The sequence below is a fragment of the Salarias fasciatus genome, chromosome 11, assembly GCF_902148845.1.
Source record: "Salarias fasciatus chromosome 11, fSalaFa1.1, whole genome shotgun sequence".
Taxonomy (NCBI): domain Eukaryota; kingdom Metazoa; phylum Chordata; class Actinopteri; order Blenniiformes; family Blenniidae; genus Salarias; species Salarias fasciatus.
The window spans coordinates 15,850,309-15,875,093 of record NC_043755.1 but is presented as its reverse complement, the minus strand read 5'-3'; the positions used below and the strand labels follow the sequence as shown (position 1 = coordinate 15,875,093).

At 42.1% G+C, this 24,785-nt stretch overlaps 1 protein-coding gene across 1 annotated transcript in view; it reads left to right on the top strand.

Moving 5' to 3' along the window:
- Positions 1-24,785, top strand: part of adamts16 (ADAM metallopeptidase with thrombospondin type 1 motif, 16) — a 48,764-nt gene that overhangs the window by 6,304 nt on the left and 17,675 nt on the right. Inside the window, exons 4-10 of the mRNA XM_030102394.1 lie at positions 11,788-12,211; positions 14,074-14,276; positions 15,869-15,952; positions 16,469-16,628; positions 18,706-18,811; positions 19,101-19,238; positions 22,421-22,574. Of these exons, the coding sequence (XP_029958254.1) occupies positions 11,788-12,211; positions 14,074-14,276; positions 15,869-15,952; positions 16,469-16,628; positions 18,706-18,811; positions 19,101-19,238; positions 22,421-22,574 (1,269 nt within the window). The remainder of the gene's footprint in view (positions 1-11,787; positions 12,212-14,073; positions 14,277-15,868; positions 15,953-16,468; positions 16,629-18,705; positions 18,812-19,100; positions 19,239-22,420; positions 22,575-24,785) is intronic.

Genomic DNA, 24,785 nt, shown 5'->3' with positions numbered 1-24,785 from the left:
ATGCCAACTCACCTCTTATGATCTGGATTTTTTTATACTGACATTCATTATTATTATCATAACTGATTCTACCTACAAGCTGATATAAACTTGATGATTGGGTAAAGATCAGAATGAAGTCATTCAGTTCTATGGAAGTCATAACGTTATCTGAAGGACTGTGCTCCAGATGTTGGACAGCAGTGGGCAAATCTCAGTCACACATCTCATCAGGCCACCTGAAAGGTTTTAGGAGTCCTTGCACTTTGGTCAGTTTTCTGTTTAGAAGGCAGGAGGTAAATATTGACCGGAGGAACACAGCACCTGGAATCCCGACTGCAGCTTGATCCGACTTACACCAGAGACTTTCATCCGCACTTGTTTACCTTGTCACGGGTTTGAAAAATTAACGCTATCTGTCTGCTTTCGGTTTGACCTGTAAGGCCTTGTATGTGGATTTCTCAGGGTGGCTGACAGACGCAAAGAGAGAGAGATAAGGAAAGATCAGAGCGAAAGAGAGAGATGCAGAGATGGAGGCGATGGGGGTCACGGTCTCCTCCGTGACATTTTGAGGTGATGAAAACCTCCTCGCCCAGAGCGTAATACTATAAACCCCGTGCGTGTGTCACCTTTTCAACTTTCCTCTTCTGGCAGCCCGTATACTGGTTATTCCCTCTTTGATGACGGCGGGGAGATCAACCATAAAAATCTCTTGGTTGCAGCAAAGGAATTGGTGGAGTGAAAGTAGCAGACCGGTCCCACCGACTGCAGTGTTCACCTGCCAAATGGTTTTACACGCTGCACAGTCACACATGTGGGGAAAGGAGACCATAAAACAGTTCCTTCTCTGTGTCGACTGTACGCCTCAGCATAATATGCTTTTAGTCTGGCTTTTATGATGCTGAGGGTGATGAGGGGTGTGTAGAGAGCTATGCAGACATTGTTTCAGTCTGGAATCGTATTGTTTTACCGCTATACAGTATAAGGCGTCCTGTGTGATCCTCAGCCACACTCGCTCAAGGGAGCGGTCCAATCTGAAATCGAACCGACTGCCTTTGATGAGCCTTTAACTTCTCATTAAGGGCAATCATCAGGTCACTAGTGTACGATGTCCACCACCTGCAGGCTTCTCCCTCAGCATAAGCCGTACTTTGTGTCCGGTGCTAATCAGAACCAGGGTCAAAGTACCGCAGGGTCTGTCAGAACGACCTCGCAGTGACTGCAGAGACTCAGAGACTCAGAGATGAGTCTGTCTATAAAACACAAAGTGGAAACAGTCACCTGCTGGCTTCACTGACATATTTCACACATGAGAATGGTTACAGGCCACTTGTGCAGTTTTGTTTCAGACCAATCAAGCATCCACCAAAAAATTTCAACGATAGATTGGATCACATCTATTGAACACAGAAGTTTTAAACCAGTTAACATCTCAAGCCAACTTTTCTATGCTTGAGCTTTTAGATCCATCTGCATCAGTTTGCCTGCATGAAATATATTTGTAAACCTGAATAATCCTTTGTATCCAAGTGAAATACGACATGCCTAAAAGCCTTTGGAGAGCATGTGCTCTCCTCCTGTAAAGAGACGGGTGTGTTTCTTGCCCCGGGGCCAGTAGTAGTGGTAATAATAGAATGCCGCACACTCGTCCCACCTCTGGGATTTCCAAGAATATACGAGGGACGGTCTACTGATGTGATGAAGCTTTGAGAAGCACAAGGTGTGGTCTTGGCAGATTGCAATCTTCAGTTTTCAGTACAAGATATGTAAATGATCTGAAAGGACTCTTACAAGTAATATAATCTGTTAACATAACTCATGTTTTCCGCAGTTGCACGACGTAGACAACATGAACCTCAACTGTTTGGAACATTTTCCGATATTTACTGATCTCAAGTGGTTGTTATGGATTCTACGTAGTGTGGAAATTCCTCATTGCTTCAAAAATGGTGCTAAAATGTGATGTCAGAGTATCATTCCCAGCTTTTTTATGAACTCCATCAACACAAAGCCAGAGGTTTGATAGATGTGCAGCCACCATGGAATCAGCTTTCATACATCAAACACAATAAATCATCACGGCATAAATCACCGCTTCACTTTGGTCTGTCAAAGGCGGGGTTGTTGCAAAGCGCACGCTGTACCTCTTAAATTCTCAGATGTAATTGACATGCATATTTGTATTGAAATCCCATAAACTCTAAAAAGTAATATGGATTTGGTTTCAAGTCTTTTTGGCAGACAACGTTAAAGAGAGAGAAAAAAGAACTTTATACCACTCACAGGACTATATAGTGTTTGCAGTCAGGTGCACCTTGTAATGCACTGAATGCTTCCCCCCTCATTTCCGTTTTCCTACCGTTTTTCTTTCTTTTTGTTTTTTTTCTTTCTTTTTTTTTTTTTTGCCTGCCCACCCCCATTCCTGTTGCTGCTTGTCTGGATGAGTCTGACTCCAGAGAGTCCAGCTGTTTGCGCCCTCCCAAGTAGTGTTTCAGCATTTTATGGCTGCTATTTACACCTCATACAGCGCAGCGTGTAATCCGATGACTTTGGCTATTTACAAAAGCCACTGGTGTGACCTAATCTCCTGACATAGTGGCCTACATATATGTATACGCTTCAAGGATGTCTGAATGCATGTTGTTTTGTGTGAGACATGGGTTGAACATAAAGACGCTGCATGTTTGCAGACGAAAGACTTCCTTAAAAGATTGTCTGAACGGTTGTTTGACTTTTTCTCTGGTAGAAAAATAAAATGCACATTGATTTGATTTAAACATTTTGAGTTCATTAAATCACGCAATGCCATTACATATGACTTTTTGGTTAAGTGCGGTTTCAGTTTATAAATAATAAATTGTCATATGCACCACATAAAATGTACATGTTTTCAGAGAACCTTTCAGCATAAGTCAAGTATTACAACATCTACATCTGGATGGAATATTATAAGGACAAAAACACATATAGACGGTTTGTTAAACATCCACAGGCACTGATTTGTCTTGAGGAGAAGCAGTGACATTCACAGATGCTGATGGAAGAAAACAGGAGGATGTGTGGAGAATGACTCATGTTTTTGTTGCTTTATGATGATGGAACAGCAAACACAATCCTGCCAGTCCCTCATCTCCAAGTCGGCTTTTGAAAGATTTCCTTTCATTTACCTGGAGGTAAAACTCCTTCGTGGCATCTTTTAAAAGAAATCAAAAATTCACAAGATGAGATTGAAACGGCGAAGAATCCGACAGTTTTGAGACACACATAGTACACACTACATGCAGAGAAACGCACAAATATGTGTTTGAAAATAAGCCCACAGTCCTCTCCGTAGATCACTGTTTGTTTGGAAAGCGTTCAGTTGGAAGTTCATCAAATACCCTGGAAGATCCGCAGATCCATCTCTGGTATGGATCGTGTAAGATGTAACAAACAGCAGTGCCTAGAAGACATTTCAATCTGCATATACAAACCATAAAATGCAACATGTGGAGCTGAAAGACCAGAGACAGCAGCGGCTCTCAGAGAGCTGAAACGACGTCCGTTGTTGCTGACATGCCATGAGTGGCTTCGTTAAAAGGTTTTGACTCAGGATACAATTTCTTAAGTTTCGACATCTGCATGATTGGTGAATTGTCTGGCGTATACAAATCCACACTCTGTTCCAACATTTGGACGGACACTTCTGAAAGAAAAGTCACGTTTGGAAATTCATTTCCCCGTGAGTTGGAGACAGTCGCCAGGATGCGGTTTGGAGGAATCTTCACTGGAAATACGGACCAACCTGAGTACCTGCTCCATATATGTTTTTTTTTGCCAAATACACAATAAAAAGACATTCGTCAACTTTTTTTTACCTCCAATATCTTAAACAACTGGCAGTGATTTTCCCCTGAGAGTTGCTTTGTTTTTGTCCACACTAATGCCCCAATTCTGAACCCTCCTCCCCTCCCAGCGGCCCGTCCAGACAGGCGAAATACCCACCGTGTGACAGCAGCTCGGCAAAGGCCACGGGCCTCACTGTGTCTCCAAATGTTGACAACTGTCTGTGGTCGCACAGCGCCGGTGTGAGGACCATGTGGAATCATACACCGGTTGTCACATGAGATTGTCAGAAATAATCTTTCACCCCTGGCATGCAAGTCGGTCTCACTTTTTCTCAATGCCTAATCCCACACCCTCCTCTTCCTTATTCCATCACAGGAGTCAATCGCCCTCGGCCAATTTGTCTAATTGTACTTTTCGCAGCGTTGTCCTCAGCTGTGACGAATCCTCCAGCTGTTTCCTGTCAGACGAGCTTCAGACTGAGTGTAGAAATGATAGTGTCGGTAAGTTGTTGATGCAGTAAAAAAATGCACGCTGTCTGAAAACTTCATTATGGCGCATCATTGCTTGTTTTCAGCTTTTTTAAAAGGGCCGAAAAGATGGTAATCTTCTGCGTAAAGTACTGCGTTCCAGTGTGTTTCCGGCTGTAAATATGTCTCCAGATATGTTTCAGTGTTTCTGTTTGTGTTTTTTCGTTCGCCTCTCGACTGTGAAACACCAGGTACTGTACGGAGCCACATGATCATTATCGACCACAGAAACACCTGCAGACAACAACTGCTCTCCACCGGCTTGTAGTGAGGGCATAAAACTAAAGAGCGGGATCCGAACAAGAATATCCTCAAATTTGACCATAAACTTGACACTTCAGGAGTCATAGAGTCACGCAGAAGCATCAATTGCTTTTATATGATTGCAGTACAGTGTGTTTATGTGACGTGTAAGACAATAGCCGAGTTCGTCCTCCGTCTGCCGTCGGACCGGTAATTCAGGAAACTCGGTTTGCCCCGGTGCGTGATGAATGCTGAAAATTGTATGTAGGACCGCTCTGGTCACGGCTGACACATCTGCGTTGGCTTAGATTCATCCGCGTTGACCTCATCTTTTTCACATTGGGTATTTTAATGCCGTCCCGGTATTTTCCAAAGACTCTGACACAGGTTAGTGGAGGATGATGAAATGGGTAAAATTTGCACAAAGGACCACCGTGGCAACATCGCATGCACCAATGATCGACTTCTGCTTTGGCAAGACAGACTGATTGCATTGAGGGGTTCGCCCACTGAACTCCCTGAATCCTCACACACATACGCATGCGATGTTTTTCCAGCGGTCTGTTGCCCTTTTTTTTTGTCTCAAATGCAATCATCCACCTTGTCCCGTCTTACAAATGTCATCATACACATATTCAGCAATGCCACTGTGTCAGTATGTGTGTGTCAGCTCGCAGGCTGGCTTCAGAGGCAAGGACCTCACACTCCATTCACAGTGAAAAAAAGTAAGAAAAGGAGACTGTAGTCAATTAAACGTATTTTAGGGAAATCGCTGTTACTGCCAAATGCAGTTAAAGTCCAAACTCTGCGTGCCAGCTGACTGTCAGCGCAGATGTGGAGCATGTTTAGAAAGACCGAGAGAGACAGGGAGGGAGGCGGCGAGCGGGAGACGGTGTCTCCAAGTGTCCGGGTCCGCCGTGCTGAGAGAAGCAAATTGAAAATGGAATATTAAAGGTGAAAATGTCTCAGAGGAACACAGACAGAGATAGACTGCAACAGAAAGCCAGCTGGAGAAGTATTTTGGAGGACATTCATGATGTGAAATGGGTTATCCGTCAGTTTTTATTCTCTAATGTTAAGATCACGGGTCAGTGGTGCTTAAGGTGACGCCTCCTGCGTCTCTCCTTAAAATTTGAGAGATATTTTAAAGAATGGTTTATTGAATCACTATTGATTAAATCTGAAGATTTTATGAGTTCTCTCTCCTTTCTGCTGGTCTCCTGATGTTTTTTTTTTTTCCTGTTTGAAAGCAAGAGGCCATGCCGCTGTGTGTTTGACAGACTGTCAGACGGTGTTCTTTTTTTTTTTTTTTTTTTTTTTTTTTTTTTTTTTCCCACGCAGGAAAGATTCTTTATTAAGTTTTTTGCATTATTAAATACAGTCCAACCATAATATACAGAGTTTGAGTTAACATCAGGACCATTAAACTGAAAAATAGGAATGTACCTTTTTATGTAAACAAAGAACAAAAACCAGAACAGAACAACAGAACAAAAGGGTGGATGAGAGGTTAGTTACAAATCAAGATGGGGTGACAAATTCAAGTTTGCATTTAATTGCTGGCTTCCTGGTACAGATTAAAAAAAGATGACCAAACTTTCCAAAACTTATCCTCTCTTCCTTGAAGTGAATATCTTATCTTTTCCAGTTCCAAGTGCATCATGACATCTCTGAGCCAGTGAACATGAGTGGGGGGCTCTACCTGCTTCCAGTTCAGCAAAATTAATCTTCGTGCCAACAGACAAGAGAATAAGATTAGTTTGTGTTCTGATTGTTTTTTTATAATATTTTGATCTACAATGCCAAGAACTGCAATGAGTGGATTTAAAGCAATGGGCCTGTCTAGGGCTTTTGATAACGTTGAAAAAATTTCGGTCCAGAACTTCGATAGCGCAGAGCAACCCCAAAACATGTGTGAAAGAGACGCCACTGATCCCTTGCATCGTAGACAGAAAGGATCTAAATCTGGAAATACTTTACTTAGTTTTAATTTGGACCAATGGAGTCTGTGTAGGATTTTAAACTGTATTAAACAGTGCCTTGCACAAATAGAGGCTGAATGTGTACAAGTCAGAGCTTGCGTCCATTGTTCCTCTGAGATATTCAAACCAAGCTCCGTCTCCCATGCTTGCCTCAAGTGATCTAAGGTAGTAGAGTCATTAAGCTGGGACAATTTAATATACAGGACTGATATGCTCCCTTTAACTGCAGGATTATTCAGAAATATAGAATCGATGGGTGATTGTGCTGGTACCCTTGGGTAATTTACATTGTTTTGTTTTACAAAATTACGAACTTGCAAATACTTAAAGAAATGTGAATTGGGTAAATCAAATTTTTCTCTAAGCTGCTCGAATGAAGGGAACATGTTCTCAATATAAATGTCAGAAAAAATTTTGAGACCTTTTGATGCCAATCAACAAATGAATTATTTCCAAGTGATGGTGCAAACATGTGATTCTTTAAAATAGGTCCCTGCAATGGATTTGGATGAAGACCCAGGTGTTTTACCAATTGCTTCCACATTCTTAGAGAGTGAGAAACAACAGCATTGTCTGCCATTTTAGGAGATACAGAAGATATATTTGAAAAAACTAAAGCTCGGAGAGAGGATGGGTGACAGCTGTCTTGTTCCATTATTATCCAGTGAGGGTAATTTTTTTGTATCCAGTATGACATATTCTTCAAGTTACAAGCCCAATAATATAGTTGAAAGTGTGGCAAGCCCATTCCCCCTAAGGATTTTGGTCTCTGTAAAAACTCTTTTCTAATCCGAGAAGGCTTTCGGTTCCAGATGAAACCCAATATTAACTTATCCAATTTTTTAAAAAAAGACTTATTCAGATAAAAAGGAATGCACTGGAACAGAAACAGAAATTTGGGTAAAATCGACATTTTAATGATATTAATGCGACCTGCTAATGACAGAGGGAGATGTTCCCACCTATGAAATTCGACAGTTGTTTGTTCAACTAGTTTTGCAAAATTTTGACTATAGAGGTCTTTGAAAGATCTGGAAATGGTAATTCCCAAGTATTTAAATTGGTCTGAAATTTTAAAAGGCAAGCCATAGCGCTGTACCTCCTCCTGTGTTACATTAATTGGAAATATTATACTTTTGTCAAAGTTCAATTTATAACCTGAAATAGAACTAAATTGCTTAATTTTGTTTAAAATTGCAGGAACTGAAGTGTGAGGGTTGGAAATATATAGAAGTAGGTCATCAGCATATAAGGAAACTTTATGTTCACTATTAGCTCTAATAATCCCTGTGTAGTCATCCAACAAGCGCAATGAAATAGCAAGTGGCTCAATTGCTATTGCATAAAGCATTGGCGACAAAGGGCATCCCTGTCTGGTTGACCTGGAAAGGGGGAAGAAGTCTGACCTATAGTTATTAGTTTTCACGGAAGCAACAGGTGATACATACAGTAATTTGAGCCAGGAAACGAAGCTACCAAAACCAAACCTTGACAGGGTGGAGAAGAGGTAAGTCCACTCCACCCTGTCAAAGGCCTTCTCCGCATCCAAAGAAATAAGCACTTCAGAATCTGGTCCCGAGTCATTTGTGTAAATTATATTAAAAAGGCGTCTTAGATTGTGGGACAGCTGTCTATTTTTAATAAAACCATTTTGGTCTTCATGAATAACTGTCGGCATAATGTTTTCCAATCTATTAGCCATTATTTTTGCCAAAATCTTTATATCTACATTTAGAAGACTAATTGGTCTGTATGCTGACAAGCTTTTAGGATCTTTGTCTTTTTTATGAATCAAAAAAATTGTTGCCTGATAAAATGTTGGTGGAAGTTTGCCCAATCTTAGTGATTCCATATAAACTTGTAACAGAAATGGCGACAGTTCCTCTGCAAAGCATTTATAAAATTCAGTTGTGTAGCCATCGGGTCCCGGAGCCTTTGAACCTTGTAATGCTTTTATAGCTCGTTTAATCTCATCCAAAGAAATGGCTTTTTCTAGATTGTCCCTGTCTGTTTGACAAATTGAAGGAATAGGAAGATCTTTGAAGAACATTTCTATAGAATTTGAATCCTCTCTAATTTCAGATGAATATAACTCAGCATAAAATTTTTTGAATTCACTGTTTATTTCTTTTGGATCAGATGTCAGTTTGCCTGATTTTGTAGTTATTTCAAGGATGTGGTTCTTTTCTTTCATTACCTTAATCTGGTGAGCCAACAGCTTCCCAGGCTTTTCACCATATTCGTAAAACCTATGTTTAGACTGTTTGATTAATTTAACTGATTCATTAGTGGATAACAGATTAAATCTAGATTGTAAAGAGACACGTTTTGTGAGTAGCTGTGGGTCTGGATTCTGGGAGAATTGATGATCTAAAGTTAATATTTGCTGTGAAATATTTTCCTTCTCCTGGTTTTCCTTTTTTCTTTTAAATGCTCCATATGCTATAATCTGACCACGAATAAATGCTTTCATTGCCTCCCAAAGGCTTTGTCTAGATATTTCAGGAGAATCATTTGTTTCAAAATAAAACAACATTTGAGATTTAATGAAACCTTTATATTCCGGGTCAGAGAGTATTTTGTTATCCATTCTCCAAGTTCTAGAACCATACACTTCGGGAAACCCAATCTGTAATAAGAGGGGGCTGTGGTCTGATAAAACCATGGCCTCGTATTGTATTTTTTTTATTGCCTGTAATAACTGAATATCAACAAAGAAAAAATCTATTCTGGAATAAGAGTTATGTCGCGGGGAAAAAAATGAATATCCTCGACTGGTGGGATTCATGTATCTCCACGGCTCAATCATATTCGTAGCTTTTAAAAAATCTTGAATGATCTTTGCAGACTTTGAGATATTCTGCTGTTTGGCTGAGGACCGGTCAAGTAGTGGATCTAGTACAAAGTTAAAGTCACCACCCATTATCAACCTGTGACTATGCAAATTGGGTATTGAAGATATCACTGAACGTATAAAGTCTCCATCATCATGATTTGGTGCATATACATTTACTAATGTGACGAGAGTATTACAAAGTTTTCCAGAAACAATTGCATATCTACCGTTGGTGTCCAGAACTTTGTCCATCAGTGTAAATGAGACATTTTTTCTGATTAGAATAGCTACACCTCTTGATTTGCAGTTAAAACTTGAGTGAAAAACATAACCGATCCAATTTTTATGCAAACGAGTATGATCCTGGTTCTTTAAATGTGTTTCTTGAAGAAACATAACATCTGCTCCGAGATTATTAACATGGGTCAGTATCTTATTTCGTTTCAGTGTACCATTCAGGCCCCTGCAATTCCAGGATACGAATTTAACCAGCAAGTCTTTATCTGTCATCTGTCATCACCCTAAAACAATCCGGAGAAATATCGAACATAAAAAGAGGAACTCCTCCAAGATAAGTAACTGCATCCACCAAAAAGAAAAAAACAAAACACTTCCAAAACAAACCCCACCCCCCCTTGATGCCCTCCCCAATTGAGCACAAAGGGAAAAAAGTAGACTGTAAGTCTAGTGCAGTCATCTGTTGCTGTAAGCAACCTAGAAAAAAAAAGCAAAGTCTCACTAAATTGAGCTCCATTAACAAAACAATTAAGACGACTGAGCTCCAAATTAAATCAACCAAAATAACCAGGTTCGTCACATTTGTGATTTCAAACAGACACTGTTTTTGACATGTCAGTCTTTGATATTCTTCTTATAAAAGTAGAGATTAAAGGTGAAGAAGAAAAAAGAAAGAAGAAAGAGTGATAAGTTCAATACCATTGTTCAATGTCCATGTCTCCCACCGTCTCAATCAGTCTTGGCAATCTTCCGAGCAAAAAAGTCCTGTGCAGCTTGAGGGGACTCGAATGTGTGCCTTGTTCCGTCCAAAGTGACAGCCAGCCGCGCGGGGAAATACAAACTGTATGACACTCCGGCGTCACGGAGCTTCCTCTTGACATCGTTGAAAGCGGCGCGCATCTTTCCCACTTCGGGGCTCACATCAGGGAACAGGTGCACCGGGCGGCCGTTGTAGAAAAGCTTGCCTTTGGCTCTGGCGGTATCCAGGATCTTCTGCTTGTCTGTGTAGTAGTGGAAACACACCAGTATTGTACGTGGCCGATCGGATGAGGAGGGCTTTGGTGCCAGGCTTCTGTGGGCTCTATCAATAACCACCGGGGTGCTGAAGATGTCACCGCCCAGGACGTCACGAAGAAACACGGGGATGAAGGTTAGCATGTTACCGTTCTCAGAGTTCTCCGCGACTCCCACTATTTTCACATTACGTCTCCTGCTTCTATTCTCGAGATCGATGCACTTTTCCTGGAGTTGTTTACATTTTTTGGTCAGTTCTTGTTGTGTATTCTCCAATGTTGTCATTCTGTCCATCGTCTCGCTCAGCGCAGCGCCCATCTCTTCCAGCTGGACTTTAGCCTCCGTATGTGCAGTGCTTAGCTTGGTTAGCTCGCCTGTTAGCTCTCCCCGAAGGGTCTCGAGATCCGCTTTGGTTTCGGTGCGCAACGTTGTCATTTCCACCTTGAGCTCCCGACATGATGCTCCGATTTCAGCTTTTATGTCGTCCCTGTGGGTCCGAAGTTCTTGTCGGAGGATTTGTAGAGTGATAGCACTGTTAGCATCTTCAGCGCTGTCATTCGCCATTTTGCTATTGGCCGCGGTGTAGTTTGTGATCGATTTCTGCGTCTGTTGCCGTTCCTTTCTTCGCGAGCTTCGTCTCATAATACTGCAGATGGTTTTATATCCATAAACTCGCGTCCTCTGACTGGTTTTTTGGTTCAATTATTGCTCAAATGTCATATTTATCGAAATCGGCTGTGGAGCTCTGTTGAGACACAGCTTACTCCATCATCCGGTCACGTGACTCCCCGACTGTCAGACGGTGTTCTGATCTTCACTTTCCGTCTGAAGTAACTGCTGCCCCTGAATTGCTAAAACTGCCTTCAGAGATGAAGGCACACAGCACACTTTAATTTAACTGGGCTGCAAAGGAGGCTGCGAGGGGGTCAGGTTGCAGTGACCATGAGCGAGAGCTCGGCTGAACAAGAAATAAACAAACTGGACAGCTGAGTGAAAAGTTTTGGTTGTAAAGTTACCATTGTAATCCTGTTACTGCAGCCCTGAGGGCTGACTTTGTCTTTCAAGTCTTAAGCCTATCAGCAATATCTTCCTTTTAAATATGTATATGATGTTGAAATAAGACTCTCTGTTTTGCCTTCAGACAGGTCTGATCAGAACACAGGATGCAGACTATTTCCTCCGACCGGTGTCCAGGAGCCTCGCTCAGAGGGAGAACTTCACACGACCCCTCAGTCACCAGCCACACATTCTCTACAAGAGTGGAGGACACTCCCGGACAGCGCATGAAGGCCGTCAGTCCAGAGTGCTTCAGAAGAGATCAGCCGATTCACCTCATCGCAAATCAACTTCCACAAAGACGGACGCCGCCGCCGACGGCACGGCTGATGAAGATCAACCCAGCGGCCTCAGCGATCAACCTAACATCAGTAACAGCAACAGTGATGGGAACCACACAGCGCATCGTGGAGGCGGCCCACGCCACCACAGCCACCACCACCATCATGACAATGACTACAGACACGGCGAGAAGCAGAGGCAGCACTTCTGTGGGAGAAGGAAGAAATGTATGTAAGGGCCATTTCTCTATCTAATCTGAATGTAAAGCCACATGATTTTATTCTACTCATGTCTTGTAAACGTTAATGCATTTATTTAATTTACAGTAAAGGGGGTGAGGGGTGTATAAGAAGAAAAACATGACATGGATCTTTTGCACTGTTGGGAGTCACTTTCTATACTATCCTTAATGTGATTTCAATGTGAAGCCAAGGTCATCGTTTCCTCATGAGGGCCCCAGGAGGCCCTTTTTTACTTTAGATCACAACATTATGTTCTGCACTTGTTTTGCACTTTTCCTGCCCTCAAATGGAAAGAAATAAGACTGAACTCCTCAGTATGTTCCCACTTAGACACATAGTCACCTTGCTCTAAGTCATAATGCCATTACATTTCTCAACATAATTATATTATTGATTTGAACCCAAATAAGTTGAGACACGTTTTGAGGAATTATCACTTTCAGCTTTCCATCAGTAAATGTGTCTGTTGACATTTTTGGTTCACGCTGTCAGCAGGCAACCTCACAGGGTCGAGGCCGGCCGGTGTGTTGGGGTCACGGACACACACACACACACACACACTGACCGAATGCGCCTGTGTTAGCTTAATTGCTGTGTAAAAGTGATAGCATGACACACGCAAAGCAAACATTCACACTTCATTAAAGGTAGAACAGTATGGATGGATGGATTGGTGTTAAGGCTTTTTTTTTTTTTTCAAAGAATTTCATTAATAACCGACCCGTTCATAAAAAAACACATCAACAGTCTTTTTTCATCTCAGCTTACATGGGTCCAATATTTTACTCCGACTGCATTAGTGATTTAATCTGTGAAAACCTAAAGGGGGGATAGTCTCTATCCATTTCACGCTGTGACAAATGTTTATTCTGTAGAAATTACCAAAAGATCAGCTAACACTGCCTGAGTCACGGAGGTCAGTGAAAAAAAAGAGCAAGGCAGGGCCTGGAGTGGTACCGCTGCCGTTACCCCGCAGAACCCCAGCTGTCTGTCCCTTGTGAAAACACGCTGAAGTTTACATTTTCCCGGCGTGACATCAGTGAACACCTGTGCTGTGTTTGAGTCAGAAAGGCGCTCCGCTCCCTCACCTGCCTGCTGCCTGTATGAGCAGGCGCTGCAGCCTTCACGGTTTATCTCAGCCAGGCGCTGATGGGTGAGAGTTCTGATACCCTGAAGATTTTAGGAGATAATGTCTGAAGCCACGATGTTATTGTTAGTCTTTATTTTTCTCTACAGGTGTGCTTTTCAGCTAAACCTCATACAAAACTCAAGGAAATAGTTTATTTTTCTGCAAATAATTAGTAATTAATTTATTCGAGCAACAGTTTTTGTCCATTACAGCATTCAGAAAATGCTCAGACTCTTCACTCTCCACTACACTGCCAGATAAAGTGATGTCCTTTCACTATCCTTCATCCGCAGGTCGTAATATTGTGACGCTCCGAGGCGGCTGCTAATGCGCGGCATGCCGTGCGGTTTCACACTTCACTTAATGGAAGCATAACACCGACACTGCCAGAGAAAACAAAAGGAGAAGAAAAAAGCTCAGTCTGCAGTTTATACATGACATCAGGTCACAAATGTAAGAGTACAGTTCATCATCTGGAGTGGCTGTCAGCTACTTGCCAGGATTGGTGGTTTACACTCAAAGCTGAGGGTAGCCGCTTGACTGGTGGCTGTGTGATCGTTTTTCATTTTGTAAAACTTCTCTGGGACAAAGAAAAAGTAGCATTGTCCTTGCAAAAGATCAAATGCACACTTGTACAGTAATAGCTTGTGGCCACAGTGTGCATAAATCATTATTTGTGTATTTTTAAGTAATGATTTGTCGTTCTGTTTCGTTACAGACATGCCCAAACCTCCAGAAGAAGACATTTTCATCCTTCCAGACGAGTACAGGTTCATCCCCCGGAGCAAAAGAGCCGTGCTGATGAAGAATCAGGTCTCTCAGAAGATCAACGTGGAGACGCTGGTGGTGGTGGACAGAAAGATGATGGACAACCACGGCCAGGAGAACATCACCACATATGTCCTCACAGTGCTCAACATGGTGAGAGACTCTTAGATCCACTACTACTACTCCTACTACTGAATTAGACTCCGGAAAAGTGAAACAACCACAAGCCGGTGCGCTATGCAATGAACAAACAGCTGCCGAGATAAAATTACATTATTTTTAAGCTTTCGTGGCGACTCAGATCTTCTCACTTCATTGCATCTTGCTTGTTTTATCAATTTACAGAATGTAACGTATTACCTTATCTTAGACAACTGATATGGATTTTAAGCCGCTTATTTGAAGTTTCACACCCAGCGACTCGACACCAGCGCGTCTTCCAGACCAACTTATCGGAGAGAGTCCATCTGAAAACATGAAACCGATATCTGGGTGAGATCATCCCCGAGACGCTCTCAGAGTCTCGGCGCAGCCCCGTCTCCTTAAGCCCATCAGCTGATCCACCGGCAGATTCTGTCATGCTCGTTTTGCTACTTAATGATTGACTGACAAATCCAAAGATAATCCATCTATTTTGAAAACATGGTTCCCTCTCGTAGGAAAGATGGAGCCCTCTCAACCCGCCTCAGAGGAGTCACCTAAATAGAGCAAAAAAAACAAAAAACTTGTCATACTGCACCGCGTCTGCCAGCTCTCATGAGTCCCAAAAAGATTATTTAATATCTGTTGAACAGATTTCTGTGTCCACTGTGGAAAGACTTCAAAAACACGCTGCAATTACCAGTTAAAGAAAGTGTGCTGTACATTACGTATGACCAAAAAAACTGAGGTGCCATGGAAACTGTTGTGACTGTTTCTTTAATGCGGCGGTAAAAACAGTGATTCACCGCGTATGTTTTGATCAGATGGGACAAGATGTGACACTCTGTCAAACACCAGTGCTGCAGCGTTTCTTAGTTGAACTAAGTAGCTTTGATTACATCTTTGACCTCAGCATTTCCTCTCAAATTCAGAAACAAACCGCAGCCATGTGTCTTCTGGTGAGTCAGTGCAAAAGGAAGACCAAACACGAGGAACATAAGGAATGAATGAGCGTTGCTGTATGAGAGGGAGGAAAAAAGAAAAATCATAAGTGGCACCTGATGTACTCGGGGGGGCCTGGAAGAGAGATGGACAGCAAATGTGAAGAAAAGGTGAGGAGTCCACTTTCAAAGCGGGACCTGACTGAATGATCACATTTCCGTACGAGATGCTGGATTGGAAACAGCAGTTGTGGATGCCAGCGATGGTATCAAAAGGGCTTTGCGTGTTACCTCTCTCGCAATTTCAACGTGTGTCTGAGGCATTATGTGGAGTAGGTATACAAGGTTTAGCATAGGGTTAACTTGATTATGATTATTTAAGTTATGATTCTACTCTATTTATACATATATGCTTCAAATCTGTTGTTTCTTTTGAATGGCATTGTCTGTGCATGAAGTCACTGTCCAAAGGCGTCACTCATCTAATCAAGCAATTTAAAGTTGCCTAAAAGTTCAAGGTTAGGTGGATGGATGGATGAGTAGCAATGAGATTAAGAAGTGTTTAAATTTCCAAAAGCCTGGATCCACGGCCATTAAAACAGGGCCTGAAGACAATCAGGCAAACCTTTGTATTGATACGTTTTAATGTTGTGTCTCCTTCAGGTTTCCAGCTTGTTCAAAGATGGTACGATAGGGGGGAATATCAACATCGTCATTGTGGGCCTCGTCCTTCTGGATGAAGAGCAGGTGAGCGAAACATACGTTGAGTAAAATCTTCATCCCCCACGGATACTCAAACTAACAGGCTATAAGTGGTTGAACAGAGAAGCCATGGTAACAAAATATAATTTGTTTATTTGCCTGTTTGATGCCTGAAGGTGCAGCTATCAAAAGACTCTCAGAGAATTTCTCGGGGTCGTTCCACTGCTTCTGCAGTCTTTAATTATAGGGTCTGCGCTTCCTTGGAACTTTGCCAGAGTGAGGGAAATTCTTGTAGTAGGAAGGAGGTGCAGGGAGCACGAGCGAGAAAAAAGAAGAGGGGAGGAGCAGGTGGGGCACTGTCAGAATATACTGTAAGTCAAACCCTTTGAGGACACCGTTTCCATCTGATGGTTTGAGGCATAAATAAGAGGAAATGTCACAACCACACACTGTTTTTAAAGCACATGTAGATTCAAAAAGTGGATTTTTGATTTAAAAAAAAAAAGATATAAGGATCCTAACATTATGTTTTTGTGTGTTTCAATCTGTTGTGCGTCACAGGACGGCTTGGTCATCAACCACCACGCAGACCACACACTGAATAGCTTCTGTCACTGGCAATCCACTCTGGGAGGCAGAGATGGCCGACACCACGACCACGCCATCCTCCTCACAGGACTCGACATCTGCTCGTGGAAGAATGAACCCTGTGATACTCTTGGTGCGTCTTTACAGCGCTGTTTACTGCCGCTCACAGAGGGGCGCATGCCGAAGCAAACAAATGCCTGAAAGTCAAATCTGAGACCAAATAAAGATTCCCTGCAAAAAGCACTGATGCAGTGCCATGTGGTTAGCATCGGAATAATGGGAAGAGAGGCAGAAATGAGGTTTTCCCTCACCTCAGTGAACCCGAAGTACAAAGACATCTGTTCCTAGTCATGGTTTATTGTTGCTCTTGATTGAAATGTGTCATTTTCTGTCTCTGTTGTTCTCAGGGAAGACAGACACCCCGCTCCCTCTGTCACACTTTGTGGCCCAAAGTCACACTGGAAAAACCAGATGTTTGACAGATCTGCACTTTTCTGGCACGGCAAATGTCACATGCAGCAAAACAGTATAGTCATTTGAAACAATGCCAAGCTTACCAGCAGGGGAAAAACCAGGCATTAATAGCGAATCTTAGGCAGACTCATATCAAATACAGACATATGAATGTCATGCACATTATTGCAACCCTGGAAGAATGTAATTACAACTGAAAAAGTAAAAACCCTCATCCTGTTTTCATTTAAAGCCGCACAACTTCGGCTATTATCTGTTGAGACCAAGCTCGTTTTCTTTAAAGAATCACAGTTACTTTGTATTTGTGAGTGCACACCAGCTCATAAACTAACAGCAGCTTGTTTGCGGTAATGACCATGCCAACACTCTGTTGCCTCGCACACTGTGAGAAGAAACTTCCTTTTTGCCTTCCAGAGAAACAGAGTGATTCAAACACACACGAGTCAGCTCATTGACATCTTGCATTACATCTTTTTGCACCTTTTTTATTTACACCTTCTGCCAATATTATGCATTTTAACTCTAACCCTGCTTGAAATGTAGTCGAATTGTAGCCCGAAAATCACGTCTTCGCAATTTAAGATTTTGTGGGGTCGAGCATGTTGGTAATTTGGACGCCACGCTCAAGTTTAGTGTACGCTGAGGTTTTGTACATCTTCAAGTGAAACAAGGACACGTATACGTCCACACATTTACACATAAGAAAGCCGTCTTCAAACCCCAGACTTCAAGCTTTGACTTCAAAGTGTTGAGTCTAGAATTAGCAGTAAGCATTGCTTTGTAAGCCCAGTTCAAAGGTGCGTGCGTGCGTGTACGTGTGTGTGTGTGTGTGTGTGTGTGTGTGTGTGTGTGTGCATGCGTGTGGCTCAAGAGTTAATCCCCTAAGGTGCAGGGTGAAATGGCCAGTACAGCAATTTATTTGCTTAAGTGTCAGAGATATATCCCTTAATGTTTTCTTCCATATTTCAAAAGCGGCATAAAAAAAACCAATGACTTGAATTTTTTCTTGACAAAACATTAGAGCTCAGTGCCAGTTCTCACAGTTAATCTTCCCTTTGTATCAGTTATATGATAACTTTCAGGGTTTTCCACATAACTTAAAGCTAAATGGTGCAAGAGACAAAAGCACACAGGGAGCCCCCCCTCCACGGGTGTTTTCCATGAATCAGTCACAGCTGCTGTGCAGAATGGATAAAGAAAGAAGTGCTGAATTGTCAAAGGCAATTAAATAGACAATTAGATTAATGAGAAGACATGAAGATGCAGGTATGCATATTTGCTTTTTAAGTAAAGGCACAGGTTGAGCCCTTTTTGGTTTGGCGAAGCTGGGTGAGTTTAGTCCACTGGGTCCATTTAGACCAGTTAAGGACTCTGCAACAGATTAGAGAATGCTGAATCAATCCTTCTGCTGCAGGGATGCACGTGTTCGAAGTTAAGTTCTTGTTTGTACTTGGTCAGCTTGTTAGATACACACCAGGGTGTGGATGGCATTGATTAGCGAGCACAGAATACACAACTACCCTTTCTATTGATACATTTACTTCATTTCCCAATATGTAGACTTAAAGCAACAACAGTTACTGAATAGTGGCACACCGTTGCTTGAAGTAGATTTTTTTTTTCTTTAATGTTTGAACTAAAACAAAACAAGCCATGCTTCATTTACTGCGGGGTGCCTTGCTATGAAATAGATTCATAAAAGTACAAATACAATGAATATATCGCTGTTTTTGCAGGGTTTGCTCCAATAAGTGGGATGTGCAGCAAGTATCGGAGCTGTACCATTAACGAAGACACTGGCCTGGGACTGGCGTTCACCATCGCACATGAATCTGGACACAAGTAAGAGGCTCCATTCCCTCCAGGGATCCCATGATAGTCAATGATCCAGTAGAATAACAACTCCTGAATGTGAAATTAGTTGACTCTCAACATATTATTCAAGTGTTGACCACAAAATGTGTTTTTTAAGAGTTTCCATGTGTAAAACTTTACAAGCTGATGTAGATTTCTGCATGCTCAAACTCACTAACATCATTCAGATTCACGTCTTTGCACTGTTATGTGGAGCAGCTCTGGGGGCGTTGTCGCTCTGAACTAAACTGTTTTTTTTTTTTTTTTTGCCCTCCAGTTTTGGAATGGTCCATGACGGTGAGGGGAATGTGTGTAAGAAGTCGGAAGGCAACATCATGTCTCCCACGTTAGCCGGGCACAACGGCATCTTCTCCTGGTCTGCCTGCAGCCGCCAGTACCTCAGCCGCTTCCTAAAGTAAGCAGCCATATTTCTCCATTACCGCTGGGTTCCTTTGTGGTGAACAATGGTTAAAACAAAATGAAAAAAAAAAAAAAAAAGTTGATTTAGGAAGCACTTATTGTTAATCACGGCCTTTTATGGGTGATTCTCCTAGAAGAGGCTCATTAGGTTTTTAGAACTGTAAGAGCTACATTACATCCACATGGAGGATCTGATGAGTAATGAGTAAATTCTCATGCCAGTCTTTGTTGAGTGCTCATGCAACTCAGGCATAAAGCACAGTATCAGTTTATAGAACTAAATTATTCTGCCACTTTTAATGTGCATTGTGTTTGTATTAGTGAACATGTGTTACTGATTAATGAACATGTGTTGTAGAAAAACATGTCAGCAGACGATATATCACTTACTAATGCTGCCGTGGTCCAAAGTGAAAACACTGCTCTGATGTTGTAACTGTTGCAGACGATATTTTAAAATATTTTTGTAAAACAAAGGCTTTAGTATGTGGGCATGTGTACGTAACTTGTGTTATCATATACTGTATATATATATATATAGAAAAAAAAAATATTAAAAACTTCTTCATTATGAGGGTCAGGCTGTGCTTTGTTCAGCACTCTGGCATGACTGTGAGAAGTTACCCAGTTCTAGTTTACACTCAAAGTGAGCTGGGATTGACTCCAGCCCCATGTGACCAGCTCTAATTTGGAACTCAGGTTATGATGGGGTTGGAAGGAGGTCATAGTTCACAGAAGTTGTGCATCAGTTTAGTGTAACTCAAGAAACGAGTAAGTCAAGACAATGTTCCAGAAGAAAGAGAGAAAGAGAGAGAGAGGGAGAGAGAGAGAGAGAGCGTGCGTGCATCTAGTCAAGTGCATGTAAAGAGGTAACTCTTACGACATGGCCTGGGAAACAGCAAAGTGGGGTCAAGTATGCTACTTCCTGCTGAGCAAGTTAACCTGGCAACAAGTTTGACTGTTTGCGTGTGCGTGTGTGTGTGTGTGTGTATGTGTGTGTCAGTGACATATGTAGCTGCCATAGTAGAGGTTTTTTTTTTCATGTCACCATCTCAACATTTTGCACGTGTTCAGGCATTAACTCAGTTTTCACGCATGCAGCTAAGTTCCCCCAAGTGAGAAAACAACCGTTGCAGACACAGCGTCCGTGTGTCTGGCTGTGTTTATATGTGCGTGTGTGTGTGTGTGTGTGGATCTGTGTGCTTGAAACTGGATCGGCCGGAGTCAGTGCCCTCCACTAAATTTACCAGTATGTTAACTGAGCTGTCAGCTCTGCGCTCTCGGAGTGCTGCAGTCAGACACTGTATTTCCTTGCTGAGTTATTAGAGCCGGGATGACCTCAACCTTGTTAGGCCTGTCAGCCTTATATTAAACTCCCATCGCCTCCCGAGGCCGAGTGGAGGGCATCTGTGAAACAAGCGTGGGTCGTCTAAGCGTATAATTACTGCACGATAAAATTGCAGGAATGCTGTATGTTTTCCTAATTGCAATCAGCAGAATGTCATGATGAAACGGTCTCGGCGATATGTGTGTCTGTTGCTAAGTGTGTCTTTCTTGTAATGTAGAAAAGCATTATGTTTACATCACAATAAATGTGCTTCTCCTCAAGCAGCCTGCAGAGAAATCTGTGAAATCTGAAGTCAGAGGCTTCATTTGAAAACTGAAATTAATGGACAACTTTTATCGAAAAGGAGGCAACATCCTTGGGAGCTCACCAAAAGTCAATGACTCATGAAATTTGAAAGTTTTTTGTGGTTCAGTGTCTGATTGTTTGTGCTCCAGGGAGACTTTACTAACTTTTCTGCAGAACACTCTCTGTGATTGGACTGAATTTGGTGCTTGTTATCAGATTTAAATAACTTTGGGGAATGGGTGCAGAATCTGGGTCAATCAGCTGACGATGATGATGAGCGCAGATTTAGAGCAGATGGGTTTTTCTTTCATCTTCTCAGAAAGTGAGTTTTTAAAAGCTGTTGCATTTCGCCCGGCCTCACAGTGGTTTTCATTGTTAATCTGAGGGGCGTCGATTCAAATCGCTCATGAAGTTTTTGTATCGGTGCTACTAGACACATTCTTTTTCACTTCCACATAAAACAACTCGCCTACTTGCACCAAAAGAAAAAAAAAATGGTGGTGAATATAAAACAACCACCAACATCTTCTGAATGGAAAAGATGAGTCAGGGAAGTCAGTCAGCATTCCTAAGATGTGAGAAGTTGCTTTTTACCTTTTTTTTTCTTTAATCTCCATCTGATGATTGTTGTGTGCTTACTGCTTGTATTGTACTGTATGTGCTGGAGTTCTTGTATTTTAACAGTGAAAAGCCAAAGCTTCCATAAAGTGTATTAAAAAAAAAAAAAAGTTGATTTATGGCGATTTGTCAGTTTATGTGAGTGAGCTGCATGGGTGATTGCACACACACTTACTTGGGTGTCAGCTGATGTATGCGATTGCACTCTGAGCATAATGCATTTTTCAGGAACTCTTCTTTGTGAATAATGTTGGATATCTGAATATTGCACTTGCAGAACAGTCATTGTTCTCTGTGGGCACACAGGGCCCATAAAGCAGTAGAAGCTCTCAGATACACACACACACGTATACACACACACACACACACACACACACACACACACACACACACACACACACACACACGCTCTGCTAAAGCAATCAGGGCCACTCACTAACACAATGAAGCATATTTTGCCCTTTGGTGCTCTTTCCGCCATAGTTTTGTATCATATTCCCCTGTCTGCTGTGTCTGAGCTGTAAAACATCTCCATGTAGCGACCAGTGATATCAGCTGACACTGGAAACCCCCCTGTTGGTGTTGGGATATGAGCGATATGGGCAAGAAAGTCTTACGTCTGTCATAAGTGAGTGTCTGATACATTTAGAACCACTGCGATACTCTCAGGTCTGGGGCGCGATGGCGTGTTGTGTCACCGTGACGACGCTTTGCGGTCGCGTTGGGAACACTGCAACATGTGGAGTGATGCTCGCTGTTGTGGAATTTGCGTGCACAGCGGGGAACTTCACATGCGGGCACCAGCTACAAAGACGTCAGTGTGATAATCAGAAGAAGTGTTTGAAGGTTTCATGATCAGAACTGCTCTAGTCCTTCAGTCTTCATCTCCCGTTTCGTGCCATCTCACCCGCCCTTCTGTCCTCCAGCACTGCCCAGGCGTTGTGCCTGTCAGATGAACCCAGAGCGATCAAGGAGTACCGATACCCTGAGAAGCTGCCTGGAGAGCTGTACGATGCAGACACACAGTGCAAATGGCAGTTCGGGGAGAAGGCCAAACTCTGCACCCTGGATTTTAAAAAGGTAAAACTGGATTCTGTCAAGTCATCACACGCACATTTAGAAGTAGTTTTCTAAAATACCGACCTATGTCATGATTCTCTTCTGAATATTTGCCTGCATGGCTTCAGATCTGAACGGTTCGCTTAGTTTCTTAAAGTCTGACGTGTTCTTGGGAAGAAATGAGGTCGAGGAACAAAATGAGGGAAAAAGGAAAGAGGAAGGAAAAGACAAATGAGCTGAGTTACATGTCCACATGCGCACACACTCACCACACACACACCACACACACACCACACACAAAACAAACAGTGAGGGTTTTGAAGCTCCTCATGAAATACTCACTGGGACAAATGACTAAATATATGCTGGAGCTCTGCCAGTGGGAATCTCTCCTCGCTGATCTCCCATTATTAAGTATTTGCTTGCTCTTGCTGGTCATCTTGCACTGTTAAATATTGCATTGAGGGAGTTTATGGGAAATTATGCCTCTTATCCAATTCTATGATTATTCATTCATTTAACTATTTATTCATTTATCAAGCATTAATTCAGTGAAATTTTCACCATCTTATCAAGTTCACAAAACCTAAATTGCTTCTGAGTACACAGACTATTTGACTTAAAATGAAAACCTTTAGATTACGCTCACTCTTTCAGGACTGATATGTTGAATCTGCTGTTGACGATGCAACCTAGTTTTGGGGGGTTTTTTTCCATCTGCTTTGGCAGACTTAGCAAACTTTTTTTTCATCTTTTTTTGACAAAACAACACTAGAACAGGTATTCAGATAAAGTTCAGTGTCTCAGCTCTGACCCTTCCTTCCTGTCACACACTGCTCTCTGCAGTCGGCTCATTCTGCTCAGCTGGGCAGCGACCTTTGTCCTGATTGTCCTCCAGACTGTGCTTCTTGTAGTCCTCAGATGCCATGATGAGTTGTAGTCCTTGTTGCAGCCACTGAAGGGATGTGTCTCCCTCTCTACGACTCGTTGCTTGCACTACCTATCACTCTACCGATAATTCTTCGATGGCTTCAAAAGTCAGAGTATGTTCAAAACCTCGCTTTAGCCACAACTGGGAAATTTAGGTCAGAAGTTATTCAGAGATTTCAGTGATTTTTAGTTATATATACTTCACTGAGAGGTGAAAAGGTTTGTGAAATCTCAGTTGATAAAGAATAGACCACTCAAACATCTGCCTTAACTGACGTTTCAGCTCACTGAAACCAATATCACTCGATTAGTTTTTGTTTCAACATCGCCCAACATTCCTGTTGAGTTTTAAAATGTAAAGAGCTCACTGAAGACTAAATGCTTTTTCTTTCAATATTATCTGGATTTATGCTCATGGTATCAGTAGATAAAGGTAGATATCCACCTTTCAGCGTCTGAACATGCATGTTTTCAGAGCATGTGTTTGTGCAGCACAATCCGCACTTGACCCAAAACTCCCTTCACACTCATCATACTCGCCGTCTTTGCAGCCACTTGTTACTCATAAGACATAAGAAACGGCCTCAGCGGTGCAGTTCTTTGTGTAATGAATTCACATTTTATGAAATTTTTTTGGCAGGCTCTGTCAAGATAAGGTTCCGCTGGAGGAGACAAACGATACTCTCCGTGGTGTGAGCAGTTTGATAGAAATAGGTTACTCTCTGAAAATAAAGTGTCTGAGTTTTTCTTTTTTTTTTTTTGGTTTTCTAATTTTTACCCAAATTCTGTCACACTGTCCATCATATTTCTCCATCTTTTTATTGGGAACCTCTCTCTGCTTTTCCTCCTGCAACAAAAAAACCGAGTCAGCAAAACAGCTGGACAAACAGGCTCTGGATTGGATTCCATGATGACTCTTGGCAGCAGCGAGCTGAGGCTGAGGTGCCTGTCAGCATCTGCACTCAGTTGTCAAACTCTGATTTAGTCATTCAGAAAATAACAGAATGGACATGTTAGAAAGTAGCAGGACATGTTTTTTTTTTTTTTTTTTTGCGAGTTGGGAACCACCTGGTGCTCCCATCTGAACTTCTGAGACCACTGCTGGGAGGCATCACCAACAGCTGGAAGGCAGCTAATGCATCGTCCTGATCTTTAATCTTTAATCTTTCGTGAGGAAAAATAACAAGATTATCATAAATTAACGTTCTGCCAAATTCTAACTTTGTCTGAAGCCGTTTTTTAGGATGACGTTCGCCGTCACATATCAGAAATGTGAATCAAACAAAAGTGTTTGTGGCTGTC